General features: G+C 38.3%; 1 protein-coding gene across 1 annotated transcript in view; it reads left to right on the top strand.

The window, feature by feature from the left end:
* The window catches only part of LOC124722629 (ornithine decarboxylase antizyme 2), a 41,647-nt gene that overhangs the window by 11,876 nt on the left and 13,301 nt on the right, over positions 1-16,470 (top strand). Inside the window, exon 4 of the mRNA XM_047247763.1 lies at positions 5,566-5,729. Within this exon, the coding sequence (XP_047103719.1) occupies positions 5,566-5,729 (164 nt within the window). The remainder of the gene's footprint in view (positions 1-5,565; positions 5,730-16,470) is intronic.

Raw genomic sequence — 16,470 nt, 5'->3', positions numbered from 1 at the left:
CAAAGATGTGCGCTACAAAATGAACGTATTTTTGAAAATTCGATTTTTTTAAAATTTTTGACGCCTATCTCAAACGCTCGAGGGAGTGGCGGGGTATTGCACCAGTTCGGAAATATCGTAGATTCAGTTCTGATGAGCAGAGCAGTCTGAGTTACAGTTGGGTAGTGGGTAGTCTCCACGTGACCCCTGTTACAGATAGTGATTTTGCTGTTTCCTCTTCGTTTACTGCTCTCACATCAAATGAAAACATAACAGATTCCTGATTTCCACCTTTCTGACAGTCAAGCATTAATTGCCTTGCAGAACAATGAAGTTATTTTTGTCGGTTTGCTAAAGAAATTTTCTTTTTAATTCCACACACTGTTCGCTGCATTTCAAGTGCACTTTTCAACTTCCAGCACGTATGGCATTGCACCATAATAAAGAACCAAACATGAGATAACACAGTACTTGTACTCCAAGAAAATTTACATCCCAAAAACCACATTGAAAAGTTTAATATCAGGTCGTGGCCTACTTAACTGGGAGTATGGACATACAAGTGTGCACTTTAAATGTGCACATTTTAGTATGGGTCTTGAAATTCCGATGCTCTTGGAGTATCCTCTGATGTCTTGTTTCTTCTATGACATAATGTACGATCTTTTAATGTTTTAAATACGGGCTCCCTATGGCATCGTAGCTGCGCAAGTGTTGTGACGCCTGTCATCTCTGGCAACTGCGCAAACGAACCCATTTCTAACAGGTCACGGGAAAATATTCCGACTGGTGGTTTGAAAAGCATTACCATCAAAGTACCATTGTGGCGGTTACAATGGAGCTATGTGCGATAACGTACGATGAATTTCTTAAACCACAAAGCGTTTGACTCTCATTTAAAAATCAACTCTTTAATGACGAGCCATTTAGATGAATTTCGAGCCCAGAAGTCGTTATTAAAAATTTTACAATTACATTTGTGTGATATATCTTAAATTGTAATACGCGCATAAAAGACCAACATTGTATGTGAAAGCTTAGCTTCTCTTGCAGCGTATTAATCTTACAGACCAATATTATGCGTGAAAGTGTTGCGTTTTGTGTAGCAACACTATGTATATTAATTTAAACCATTAACTTTTTCTGTTTGTGCGTTCGCGCTACTTAACAGTGATGTTTCTAATGGCTGACTAAATCACGTGTCCTAAGCTCTAAATACCCTCTGTCATCGACTGGCGAGATCACATGACATGAGCTATGACTAGCTTACAAAAGCGCATCGCAATGTCGATTTCAATGTTTCGGAAAGTAACATGCAGTGTTTGGTGGAATTCGAATTTATACTTTCGTAATACGAAAATATGCAGAGTATATGTTGCTGCACATAAAAGATCTTTCCAAAACGCGTTTTTTTCCTCCTGTGTTTAGTTTTATAAAGTGCCAGAAATTCTATTCCTGTGTATTAAACCATAATCATTCAAAGGACTTATACAGTTCCGAGAGAAAATATACTGTCAGTTAACAGGGAAAAAGTACGTTTCCACCTGGAAGAAAGTGTATTTTTAACCGGGAAATCCGGGAGAAATCAGGGAATTTTTTTTCCTTGTCCACGTATACACCCTGCATAGTGTCTATGTTTGCAGTATTCACTAAAATATGAACCTTATTTTGAAAGGTTCCAGATTAGATTTGACATGTGATGCAGACTGCCAACTTTACACCTATAAACAATATCTTGCTCAGATCATTTGTAATCCTGCATGGGCAAAATGTAATATGTCCACTTGTGAAAACTACCCAGGTACACATTCTACCAAGACACACATACAAGAGTTGTTTGATGAAAATGGAATTGATGAAATAACATAAGCTGTGGATATGTACAATAGAATAACTCTCCAGACACGTGTATCATCTGTGGAAGACTTCTTGGAAAACCTAAAAGCTTCGGTTGCTTTCATTCATAGCTGCTGAACAGTCTGAATTTCTGCATCTGAAAGAAACACTTAGTGACAATGAGTGCATATGTGATTTTGCAGAAAATTATGCATTTACCGTGAAGGATGAGGTGCATGGGTGTCATTGGAACAATTCACAGGCCACCATTCATAGATTTGTTGTTTATTATAGACATCCAGAAAACTATGCACTACATCACACTTCCTTTGCTATAATGGCAGAATACCTTAAATGTGACACAGTGTGTGTTCATCTTTTTCACCATCACTTGGTTAGCTTTACGAGATCTCATTTCCATAGAGCACCAAAATGTGTGTACTACTTCTCAGAGGGTGCTGCAGTGCAGTATAGGAATTGCAAGTATTTTGCTAACATAACTTTTCATTAGGCTGATTTAAATGTCTCAGCAGAGTGGCATTTCTTTGCCACATCAGATAGCAAAGGACCATGTGATGGTATTGCTGGTATCGTCAGGAGACTTCTGGCCATGCCAGTCTGCCAAGCATCTACAACTCTGACACCCAGACTATTATTTGAATGGTGCTTCAAGAACATTGCAGTGTGTCACTTTCGTTATACAACTAACAGTGAGTATGATGAAGTATCTGTCCTTAAAGAGCAATTTGCCCAAGTTCACACAACTGCAGATATCCCCCCAAGTTAATTGTGTTATTCCCAAAGGTTATTAGAATATTCAGACAAAAGTTTTCTCCAACTCACCAGACATCAGAAATGAATCTCTAACTAGGACCCAACAAGACTTGTACCTGGGTGATATCACAGGGTTTGTTGCATGTATGTACAAAGGTCACTGGTGGCTTGAATGTGTTTTGAATGTTAATGCAGGTACTAGTGAGGTTCCATTTAGCTTCCTACATTCTCATGGGCCTTCACCCGAGTATGTATACTGTAAGAAACCTGACATCTTACCTGTGGGCAAGGACGGTCTTAACAAAGATTGATGTGAGAACAGCAACAGTATTTCCTTTCACCAAAAGATGCACAGACAGAGCTATATGTTGCTTCCCAGTATTGAGACATAGTAAGTCTAGATGATACACTTGTCATGTTTGTTTCTGTAAATCTGAACCTGTTTACCATGCCCTCCAAGCATGTGTTCAGCTGTGGTGGTTATTTCACATTTTGCATTTTTGAAGGTCAGATGCCCTAGTGTGACCTTGCATATTATAAATGTGTGCTGTTGGCCTGTTGACTGTGCTGACTTACTGTGCTATGTTATAACACCTGCTTTTTAACAATAAACATGGTTTTCAGTGCTCTGTGTCATAGTGTTGGAGTGTGAATAAAATTTATTTTGCATTAATACAACACATTGCTTAATTCCTCTCTGCTAATACCATTGTCATCCCAAATTAGATATTTTATTATGATGTTTAGTGTAACTTGAAGAAGCAAATATCTTTTTTGTCAGTTTTGAAGATAACATATTTTGAGATATTAAAGGTCAAGATCACTGGCCTTAACTGTGTACATCCTTCAAATATGAAAAAATTGCATATCATTGAAAAGTTTATTTAAAGATCTTTCCAAAATTACCTGGTTAACTGTTTTATCTTAATTAGAACAGAAGTTACAGTCAATTTTGTCAGCTGTGTTTGTCAAATTTTCCGCACTTTCTAGAACTTGTGGTCACTGCTCTTTTCAGACTTGCGTTAAAATTCTGTAATTTGGTAGTTTCCATTCTCTTGTCATGTACAACGAACACACCAAATTTTATGAAAATTGAAGAGGATCCATTGGCACGTGTGTTGATTTGACATGGAATGACTGATGAAACATAGGTTTATAGATACGATGTTGAAACTAAGCCACGATCATCTTCGTAGAAGCATTTAGGATCATAGGTGGGGAAAAATCTTGACAGTTGCGATCAAATGTGTAGGTTATGCTTACTGTGTGTTTTTAGATTTGAATGGCACAGTGCCACAAAATCAAATGATCAGTAAGAGTACTAATTAAAAGTTAAATACATTTGTGTGAAGCTATGCAAAAAAATGTGGAGGTTTGTGGCAAAACAATTTGTGGCATTTGTACTATGGCAGTGAATTCTACTCGCATTTTGTTTGTCCATGAAGTTCTAGCCAAAAACAATACTGTAATGACACGTCAGCCTCCACACTCACCAGACTTGGTCCTGTGACTTTCTATTCCCAAAAATAAAGAAAACTTTAAAGGGCTACTGTTTCACAAGCATAGATAAGATTAAACACACATTGATGAGAAAACTAAGTTATCCCAAAGATAGTTTTAGAAGCAGTTTGAAAACAACTTGTACAAAAAAAATAAAAAAAATAAAAAAATTCTTTGACTTTCATGCATATTGGATAAATTGATTTAAATTTTTTCTAATTTTTGTCGTTCTCCACACTTATCAAATAAACTAGTTGATTTGGTTTTGAAGTTTTCACTGGTCTATACATTAAAACTTCAGCTAACATGCAGGATTTGTGTAATAATACTCAATCTAATGCCATACATAAACTTATTACCAGCAACTTGAACTATAGGTGGGGAATGGGTATATGAATATCAAAAATATCAGCTCTTCAAAACATTGTACTGTATGCTGCATGTCAGCAAATGGTACTTTCGTAACACAAAAACAGAATCAGTAATGGATATGGTCCTGATTGCTCAGTGGGTTGGCGAGGCTATAAACCTTAATTCATGATGCTCATTCCTCACCCCCACAGCAATGGTTTTTATGTGAAAATGCTGAACTGGACTGGGTTCTTAACTGCAAACATGGCAAATGAAAGAGCAGCAAGTCCAAATGATGAATATTTGGTCTGTTTATAACTTGTCTGCTGAAAGGTCAGATGAAGACATTGTGAAATGTAACTTCACACATTAGAGCATTGTTCTGTTGAATTGTTTACTTAGTTGTCATTTCCAAATTGCTTTATGTTGTAGGATTCTTCGAAGATTAATACAAAATTTTCATACTGATACGGATTTCACTGTAACAACTCTGTGGTTACTCTTATCTGTGGGTATTTTTGGATGTTGGTGTAAGAACTGATTGGCTTACTGATATTGAAATATTGCTGTAAGGTTTGCATTGCAGGTGATTTCCATAAGTGTGAGGGGGGGGGGGGAGGAGAAAGAGGACTTTATAAGTGTAATACTCAGCAATTTCATATTGCAGTTCACTAGTGTCTTGAAAATAGTGAGGCAGTATTAGTCATCAAATTACTGGATAGAATTGTTTTCTGGACCCATGTGGTGTCAGTGAAGTAAATCAGTAAACTGCAACTTGGAAACTAAAGAAATATTACACTTGCCATGGAGGCAGTGCATCATCCTCTCAAATCTGACAGTGTGTCCCATCTGTGACTAATATATTTAACATCAAATTACCTTAAAATGCAATTGCTGTGTTCATCTTTGGCTTTGTATTGTCTGACAAGTGCACTGCAAGCCAATAAATATAGTTGCAGTTGTCTAACTAGGTAGCAAACAAAATTGGCACCTGGGAAATAATTTTGTGTTTTTTTTTTTTTTTTTTTTTTTTTTTTTTTTTTTTTTTTTTTTTTATATATATATGCATCAATTTCATTTTTATGTACTCTGAACATTAAATTTCTTTATTTTATTATTTTACAGGAAAAAGAACTGCTAGAGGCAGCAGAGCACCATGAATCTCTTCGTTTAACTTTCGTGTTACTGCTAACAGAAAATACACAAGTAAGCTGGGAAACAGTGTTATGGAAACAGCGGCTGTATATACAAGTGCCAGGGTGTATTTTGCCTGAAGGATCAAAAGAAGGGTTTGTTTACTTTTTCATACCAATTTTTAAGCTAATTGTTCAATATTTCACTTTGGAAATTTCAGGTAAATTTGATACAGACTACTCAACATCCCTGATATATTTAGCATCAAATTACCTTTATAATGCAATTGTTGTATTCACTGCGGTGTTCCCTTTTCTGAATAAATTAAGGTCGTGTCTGAATGAAAAAAGTGTAAAAATAAAGGAATTCTGCTGATTGTTCTATAATCCCATTCCCTACCATAGCAATTTATGTCAACCATTGCTTGTCTCATGAGAGTCCTAAATTTTTAGAATTACAAATTTAATTTTCTACATTGATAATAGGCATTAGAAAGGATGAAAAAAAGATTTAGGTAAAACATGTTCTTAACATAGAATGAACAGTGAGACATAAAGATTCCAAATACATAACTTGTCAGTAGAGATGAGACCTGGATAAGTTGAAACATTCATAAGTTAAGCATTTCAAGGGGAGAATTAGGCAACAATGAAGGGAAATGTAATAGAATATGATTGAGTAGCAGTGAAGACAGCAGAGAAACAATTACACAAAAAGACAGGGTCCAGCAAAAATTAATAAGTAACGCATATATTTAATTTTGGATTTAGGCATCAAACAAAGCATGCAAAAGAGAATGGGTGTCCAAAGAATTAGACTAAGTGTCCAAAATGGCTAAGGAGAAATGTAAAAGCATACATAACTGAGGAGGAGGAGGTAAGAACCACCTATAGAAAAGTTAGAGATCTTTGCAGAACATAGTAGCATCTGTACAAGAGTTCGGATGACAAGTAAAGGGAAGGCTGAAAGGTGGAAGGAATATATAGGACAGTATTATGTAGTTGTAGAGTTGGGAAATGTGCAAAAATAATTTGAGAATACTGAATAACAGAAGGGGAAATGAGGCACCAGGGACAGGAAACATTCCCTTACAATTATTTAGATTCTTGGGAGAAACAACAATGACAAAACTATTCCACCAACTATGTGAGATACTCTTGAGACCTTCTCCCCCCCCTCCTCCCCCCCCCTCTCTCTCTCTCTCTCTCTCTCTCTCTCTCTCTCTCTCTCTCTCTCTCTCTCTCTCTCTCTCTCTGTGTGTGTGTGTGTGTGTGTGTGTGTGTGTGTGTGTGTGTGTGTCTCTGGCCAAGTTACCTCTAAGGTGGGGATATTACAATGTTGACTGGAATGCCTTTTGAAATCCTGAAGTTACAATAAAATACAAGGAGAAAAATATTATCTAATATTTGTACAGAAAGCAGGCTGAAGTTAAAACAGTTGGTCATAAAAAGGAGGCAGTACATGAGAAGGTAATGTTAGTTAGCAAAGGACTTGGGTCAGCTGAACATAATGGAGTGTGTCATATGATGCATATTTTTGTGTAAAACAAATTGCGGTGTAGCTCTCCACCAAAATCACATTGGAACTTGGTGCTCAATATCGATGCTTGAATAAAACAGTCAGTTTTCAAGCAGTGTCAATTCAGATAAAATCCTCGGGCTTTTGATGACCATCTCCGCCATCTTCGTCAGGAGTTCACTGACTGCCGAGGCTGCTACGTTTTCTCACTTATATAGGCATGATGACATCAGCAAAAGAGACATCGCAAACACTTTCAAGGGCCGCTGATGAAAGGGACCTGGTGAATCAGAAGAGGCCAAATGGACTGTATTCGTGCCATACTGTGGAGCAACTTGCAGTAAGTTAGGATGTCTGCTGCAGAAACATGGGCTAAGACCTGTGTTCTGGCCCACCCCCAAGATATGAGATATGTTGCACCCTGTTAAAGATGAAATTGCTCTTAGTGTCTGGTGTGTATGGTGTACCCTGTGACTGTGGCAGCATGTATATCGGACAAACAATTCGCATGGTTGCAGAGCGTTGTACTGAGCACAAGTGCCATATAAAACAAAGGGAGCTTGACAAGTCAGCCATAGAGGAGCATTGCCTAAAAAATGGACATAAAATACAGTTTGAAAATACAAAAGTGTTGGCTCGTGCGTCTACATATTGGGACTCCGTTATAAAGAAAGCGACTGAGATCCGTTTCAACGGTAATTTCAACAGAGACCAAGGGTACACTCAGCAGGGTATGGGGGCGGGTGATGGACATTGAAAGAAAGCAAAGACAGATGCGCGATGCGGGAGTGGCAGTTTCAAATGTGGTGCCCGCCACCTGACATCACTGGTGCTGCCACGGGCAATAGCTCAGCTAGCTGTGCAGGTCGACTTATGCGCGTGCACCACATTGGGTCTAGCTGATTGGCTGCTGATGATGTCATCATGCCTATATAAGCGAGAAACCGTAGCACCCCTGGCAGTCAGCGAACTCCTGATGAAGATGGCAGAGATGGTCATCGAAAGCTCGAGGATTTTATTCAAATTGACCTGGCTTGAAAACAGAATGTTTTATTCATGTATTCAGTCGCGAAAGACTGAGAGGATGAACATCGATGCTTGCTGATAAATTAACAGCCCAAGAGGGAGAGTGAAGTTCTCATTTCCCAAAAGTGACATTTACGCAGCTGTGAAACTACCAAGTAAAGATGCAGGTCATATATAATGTTGTTTTTGTGGTCTTTAATCCAAAAACTGGTTTGATGCAGCTCTCAGAGCTACTCCAAAGTGCAAGCATCTTCAGCTTTGAATAATTACTGCAACCTGCATCAATTTAAACCTGCTTGCTACACTTCTTTTGGTCTCCCTCTTCAGTTTCTACTTCCCACACTGCCCTCCAATCCTAAATTTGGCGTAGAATGTGTGCTATCAACTGATCTCTTTGTTTAGTCAATTCATGCCGCAGTTTTTCTTCCCATTTCTGTTCAGCACTTCTTCATTAGTTACATCATTCATCAACCTCATCTTCAGCATTCTTTTGTAGTAAGACATTTCGAAAGCCTCTGTTCTCCTCTTTTCTGAACCGCATATTGTCCATGTTTCAGTTCTCTAAAAGACTACACCCAATCAACCACATGTCCCTTCTGTACAAGACTATACTACCTCAAACGCCTGTTGAAAAGATTTTCCAACACTTAAATTTATATCTGACGATAAACTTCTCGTCTTCAAAACACTTTCCTTGCCATTGCCAGTCTACATTTGATATCCTCTCTACTTTGGCCATAATCCATTATTTTACTGCCCAAATAAAAACTCATCAATTACTTTGTCTCTCATTTCATAATATGATTCCCTCTGCATCACCTTATTTAATTCAACTGTGTTCCGTTACCATTGTTTTTACTGTTGTTATTCATCTTATAACCTCCTTTCAAAGTAATATCAATTCTATTCAACTGCTCTTCAGAATTACAGAAAATCAGTGTCATCGGCAAATCTCAGTTTTTCTTTCTTTTCCGTGAAATTTGTTTCCCAAATTACTTCTTTGTTTCATTTACCACTTGCACAATGAACAGATTGAATAACATAGGGGATAAGTGACAACCCTGTCTAACTCCTTTCGCAACCACTGCTTCCCTTTCATGCCACTCAACTCTTATAACTGCTAAGTGGTTTCTGTACAAGTTGTATACAAACCTTCTCCCCTGATACCTTCAAAATTTCAAAGAGTGTATTCTAGTCCACATTCATAAAAGCATTTTCTAAATTCCACAGAAGCTATAAGTTTCCCTTTGCTTAAACTATCTTCTAAGAGAAGTTGTAGTATTGCAACGTATGTTCCTAGATATATCTGGAAACCAAATTAATCTTCCCAGAGGATGGCTTCTACTAGTTTTTCCATTATTCTCCTTCTGTAAAGAATTCATGTTAGTATTTTGCATCCACAACTTACCAAACTGATAGTTTGGTAATATTCACACCTGTCAGCATCTTCCTTCTATGGCATTGGAATTATTACATTCTTCTTGAAGTCTTGACTATTTTGAGAGTTCTGTATATCTTACACAGTCGTTGGAATGGTTTTGTCGTGGCTGGCTCTCCTGAGGATATCAGTTCTGGGGGAACATCAGCTTCTGCAGGGACCTTGTTTATATTTGGCTTTTCAGTGTTCTATCAAATTCATCACACAGTATCATATAACCCATCTTGTTGTCTAGTTCTTCTTCCCTTTCTATAATATTACTTTGCAGTTCATTTCCCTTGTGTAGCCCCTCCGTATATCCATTCCACCTTTCAGCTTTTCATTCACTTCGTACAGGATTTGCATTTGGGGTATTGATGTCCATAAAGCTGCTCCTGCTTTCTTCAAAAATTTAATTTTCCTATAGGCTTTATGTATATTTTCTCTGTTTTTATATCCTATAGATTTGTGTATGTCCTCTAGCCATTTTGCACTTTGTCAGTCTTTTTTAAAGACATTTGTATTTACTTTTGTCTGCTTCATTTTCTGAATTTTTAAATTTTCTGCTTTCATAAATTAAATGCAATATCTTGTGTTATCCACAGATTTCTACTAGGTCTTGTGTTTTTGCTTGTTTGATCTTCTGCTGCCTTCGCTACTTCAACTTTCAAAGCTACCCATTCATCTTCTGTATTCCTTTCCCCTGTTGGAGTCAATCATTGCTTGATTTTTCCTTCTGAAACTCTTATCAGATCTTTTAAACTTATCCAGGTCCCATCTCCTTAATTTCCTACCTTTTTCCAGTTTCTTCAATTTTAATCTGCAGTTCTTAACCAATAAATAAATTGTGTTTGGAGTCCTTTTTTGCCCTTGAAAATATATTAAAATTTAAAATCTGGTTCCAAAATCTTTGTCTTAACATTATATTATCAATCTAAAACATTCTGGTGTCTACAGGTGTACAACTTTCTTTCATTATTCTTAAAGTGTTAGCAATGATTGAATTAGGCTCTGTGCAAAATTCTACCACGTGGCTACCTGTTTCATTCCTTCCCCCATATTCACCTATTTTTCCTTTCCCCCTTCTTCTTGCTACCAAATTCGTCACTCATTACAATTAAATTTTCCTCTCTTGACTGTTTGAATAATTTCTTTTATGGCATCACACATTGTTTCAATCCCTAAATCATCTGCAGAGCTGGTTGGCATACAAAATTGTATTACTGTGGTGGGTGTTGGCTTAGTGTCTCTTGGCCACACCATTCACTATGCTGCTCTTAGTAGCTTACCAACATTCCTGTTTTCTTACTCTTATTAGGCATACTCTTGCATTACCTGTATTTGGTTTTTTATTTATAACCCTGTATGCCCCTAACCCGAAGTACTGTTTATCCTGCCACCAAACTTCACTAATTGCTACTACACCTTATTCCATTCTATCCACTTCTCTTTTTAAATTTTCTAACCTACATGCCTAATTAGGGATCTAACAATTCCACATCTGACCTGTAGAATACCAGTCCTCCTGAGTAGTCCCAGCTGGGAGATGTGAATCAGGTAAGACTGTTTTTACCTCCAAAACATTTTCCCAACAGGATGAATCATTTAACCTTACAGTTAACATTTGCTTTCCTCTTGGTTTGTCACTCACAGTACCAGCACAGCAAGGTCATGTTGGCTCATATTAGAAAGCCATATCAGTCAATCATCCATACTGACACACTGCCACTAGTAAAACGGCTGCTACCCTCTTCAAGAACCACAAAGTTGTCTGGCCTCTCCACAAGCACCCCTCCATTGTGGTTCCACTTACAGATAGTTATCTGTATCAATGAGATAAGCAAGCCACCTCACCTTGGCCAGTTCCATGGTTCATGGGGCCATATAGAGTACATGTATACATATGGAATACAAGGTGCATCTAGAAAGTTGGGTGAATGGACTCTGAAAATAAAGGAAAAGAGAGTTGCAAATAAAGTACTATTACTGGCCTTCAAAGTAATCATCATCAGCTGCAACACAACTCTGACATAGATTGTAAAGCTGTTGAAAACAGCTATTGCTTCCACTTGAAGCAATGTGATCATGTATTCAGAATGAGATTTTCACTCTGCAGCACAGTGTGCGCTGATATGAAACTTCCTGGCAGATTAAAACTGTGTGCCAGACCGAGATTCGAACTCGGGACCTTTTGCCTTTCGCGAGCAAGTGCTCTACCAACTGAGCTACCCAAGCACGACTCACGCCCCATCCTCACAGCCTTACTTCTGCCAGTACCTCACCTCCTACCTTCCAAACTTTGCAGAAGCTCGCCTGCGAACCTTGCAGGACTTGGTAGAGCACTTGCCCGCGAAAGGCAAAGGTCCCGAGTTCGAATGTCGGTCCGGCACACAGTTTTAATCTGCCAGGAAGTTCCTCATCATTTGTTGTTGGATATCTGCAATCTCTGCATGCTCAACTATCTTGCACTACACAAGGTGACTGTTCAAAGCCCTCCTTATTCTCCACATTTGATGCTGGCAGACATTTTATTTGCCGGCCGGTGTGGCCGAGCGGTTCTAGGTGCATCAGTCAGGACCTGCGCGACTGCCACGGTCGCAGGTTCGAATCCTGCCTCGGGCATGGATGTGTGTGATGTCCTTAGGTTAGTTAGGTTTAAGTAGTTCTAAGTTCTAGGGGACTGATGACCTCAGATGTTAAGTCCCATAGTGCTCAGAGCCACATTTTATTTTCCTGCATTAAATTAGCTCTGAAAGGTTTGTTTCGCACACATTGCCCGTGAGCATAGTACTGAGAGAGGTTCCTCTAGAAGTGTTTGTTGACAATTTCCAACAGTTTTACAAATGCTGTCAGAAGTGAGTTATAACTGGTGGTGGTGACTGCTTTGAAGGCCAGTTAAGATTCTGTAACACTGTTTTCCTTTATTTTCTGAAACCATTTATTAAACAGCAGTTGCCGCTTGTACATGTATGATACAAAAAACCATCTTAACCCTTTCACTGCTACAGACGTGCTCTATGCATTCCATGTTGAGATGGCTTTCATTATGGCTGTATTGCTTGCTAAATGCTGGTGGCTGTGCTGAGACAGTGTTGTGGCCAATATGAAATATTTCTGACTTTTTGAAAACTATTAGGTGAAAAAAATTGTTTTGCACACCTTCGTCTGATACCTTGACTTGATGAAGATCTAAATTTCCATCATACTTACTGTGCTGTATCAAATTGAATAAAATACTGCACAAAGTCAGCGTTCACAGATGTAAAAATGTATTATGTAAACTTTGCATGTGGCCGATTTTTAGCTCATACATTGCAGTGAATGAAATGCAGATATGACATTGAAATTTTATTTAAAATTGAGAGCAGAAGAATCTCTCATTTTGTTCTCTAGTTTTGAGTTTAGTATCCAGAGGACAGTCAGGTGCGATCCTCCGATTCACATCCACGCGCATCACGAATCACATGGTCGTAAAAATAGTCGTCTCATAAACTATTAAAAATATTGAAATGAGATTTTCTGCAAGTGATAGCATGCAATGAGTCACATATGTTGTATAAATACTCAAAACTTTTATTCACAAAGACGTCAAAGTAACTCATCTGCAGCATTGAGAGGTCGGCAGCCCTTACGCATTCAGATGTACATAGCACTGTAGGAAAATCCAAGCAGTGCGTGTATACACATCCACAAAACCTCCGGAACAGTATAAGAGGCAGGATGAAACTCGGCTCATGTAGGCTGCAGTGTATTCCTAGCTTAATGCATGACGGCAGACTTGTTTGTTTAAAGTGACAGGAAAATTTGTTATATATTGAACTAAAGCAATGATCTTTCCATAGAGAGGTTTCAACTTTAAGCTGTGATAGCTGACCATGCATTTAAATTGTTAGTTATTGCTTACATTGAAGTACACCAAACAAAAAGAATTAGTCAACTCCAAGATACAGTACACAAATTTTTTGAACAGTGACTGTCTTGAAAAAATGGCCTCAATATAGCGAGGAAATGTCAAGAAATTTTTTCATGTATGTCACATCCAGCTGAGGCCATTCATTAATTATAAGGTCCCATAATGTTAATGAAGTGTGGGAATGTTGATTTGCATTTCACTTGCTGTTAAAAATGGTCCAAAATGTTTCGTATGGGATTGATATTTGGGTGCTTCAGTAGATGAGTCGAAGTGTGATATGGTTCCTGTGTGGAAGTCAAATCAGGAATGTATGATGCACACCTGTGAAGACTGCTGTTGTCATCTTGGAAGACAGGAGTGTTCACACCATGTCCATCTTCAAGATGTAGAAGAAGGGACACTTGGTCACAGAGAATGTTGAAATAAACATTCGGCTCATGCTCATTGTAAACTGAGGGAGTAGATCCAAAGTAGTATGACAACTTCTCACTGTACCTACTGATATGTTGTAGAGTGGTTTTCACAACATTGTCCTTCAACTATAGGTATTGTTGAAGACATGTTGAGCATTTGTTATAAAGAATAGCTTTGCTAAAAATCAATTGTTATTCTAATTACTGCTTGTGTGTCATATGAAGTACCATGTGTTGGTCATTTTGTGCACTTTTTCACATCAATAAAGCCCTATGACATTTCACACATGTCAATTTTTACCTCTCAACCTATACTATTCTGTGAAGTACTGAATTTTTCAAATATTATGGTCTTTCGGGTCACCGTGCACTGTAAAGTTCCTTTGTTGTTTGACCACACTAAAGACGTGTGGCTTTGTGCCCATATGAACAGTAGCCTTTTGCGAGATACTAAACCACAGGTATCCATTGCATGCAGGTCCCTTCACCATGTTTACTCAGAATCTAGTAGCAACAGACCTGAATTAATCAATATTGGTCATTTCTGTCTGGTTGAAACATTGTCATTAAAATGTAAATGTCGTGTGACTAGGGCCTTCTGTCAGGTAGACCGTTCACCGGGTGCAAGTCTTTAGATTTGATGCCACTTCGGCGACTTGTGCGTCGATGGGGATGAAATGATGATTAGGACAATACAACACCCAGTCCTAGAGCAGAGAAAATCTCCGACCCAGCCAGGAATTGAACCCAGGTCCACAGGACTGACGTTTTGTCGCACTGACCACACAGCTACTGGGGGTGGACACTTTGTCATTGATAAGGTGTGATGCTCGTCTGCAGTACTGTTGGTTAGGATTTTTGTAAGACTGCTATTGTTATGCTGTGTAAAGTGACGCGAATGGTATACCTTCCCTTGTAGACAAGCTGAACAGTCCTTGTTGATGCACCAACATATTCGGTAACTACATTAACATTGGTGTCATAGGCACAGCTATTGTACTGCACTGATTCTGTACAACACACACACACACACACACACACACACACACACACACACACACCACTCCACGTGGCCTGCATGCACCTGTGGTGTGCAACTGAAAGCACCAATACACTTCGCAAATATTGGTGGAAGTTACCACGTGAGTGCATATACACCCAGCTGGCACAGCCTCATCAGCCATGTGGATATCATGCACATGCACACAGGCTGTGAATTTACAGTGCACGCACACGCTATGCCTTTCGCTTAGTGCTAGACTTGGGTGAAATTTAAATAAAATATGAATAACTAATACAGATATAAATTACCATTTGTTATTCATGAATAACAAATATTATTCAAAATATTATTCAAAACATTATTCACTTACATGAATAAAAACCATTATTCGGCATCTGTGAATAAAAGATGTGAAGGATAATAGATACATTTAAAGTTCAGTTGCATTTATAGCTCTGCTCCAATACTTTGTCATATATCAAATGAATGTACTGTCAGTTTCTTTTAGTTTTCAGAACAACCTTTTGTGATAAGATGTTTAGAATAAAGCTTCAGCTGTTGTGACACCAAGGGAAATATGTTCTTCACATGCAATGCACTCCTGAATTCCTCTTTAATCATGACTTCAGTGTATGGCCTTCAGATCATCGTCATCAGCACCAAAAATTGATATCTTGTCAATTCCAGTGTAGTTTTTGGCATATTGTTGTGATCCATTGTAGCTTCACTTCTCAAATCACATTCCTAAAAAAAACTTTTTACGTCAATCTGTCATTTGAAGCTCATGGCCCGATTTCTTTGCCATTTCTGTGACTGTTGTATGTCTGAAGTTTGTTGTAAGCCTCCCTTGGTCATGAACAATAGTAGAAGTGAACTTGGTGTTTTTAAATTGTAGGTAAGACTTTTCTGCAATAATTGCAGTTAGTATAGAAAGGTGAAAGTCTTAGAAATGTCCTTGACACCTTAACAGTACAAAAGTTGTGTGTGTGCGCGTGCGCTGAAATGTTACGAACTGGTATATATACTCTAACCCAATGTCTCTTCCAAAAATTTCAAATCTCAGAGCTCTACATAATTGCGTAGATGGATGTTGGATTGAAAAACTATTCCATATTCTAATGGCAATCTCACCCAGAATTAATCCTAAAACATTTTGGATGATTCCAGACATCCAGCAAACATGCATTAAATGTTTTAGGAGACTTTAGGTTAAAAGTGTAGTGACATTAATGCTGAGGAACCACATAGTTCTCACTTCGTTCACTCATTTTGTAGCAGCCTGCGTATTGGGGTGCCATGACACTCAGCTGGTTCCACGCTGCCATTTGTGAGCAGGCCGTCTCGTGGAGAATTTGTGGCCGCCTTCAGTGTCTGTGAACTTGTTGAACCAGCCAGACCTTAGCATCGTGAAACAGATTTCATGATGACTTTCAACAGCTTATAGGACTTAGGGAATTTCCATTTCTGGGGGATATACAATATGTCTTCAGATTTATAGCCATCTTTCTGGCACATTTAATTTAAAAGACACGGCATGAATTTATCACGGCAATTGCAAATTCATGTCAAACATCCATTGGCGATGAAATGTTCTCTGTTCTTCAGT

This window comes from Schistocerca piceifrons, chromosome X (assembly GCF_021461385.2).
Source record: "Schistocerca piceifrons isolate TAMUIC-IGC-003096 chromosome X, iqSchPice1.1, whole genome shotgun sequence".
NCBI lineage: Eukaryota > Metazoa > Arthropoda > Insecta > Orthoptera > Acrididae > Schistocerca > Schistocerca piceifrons.
The sequence above is the reverse complement of the archived record's forward strand: the minus strand, read 5'-3'. Positions and strand labels throughout refer to the sequence as shown.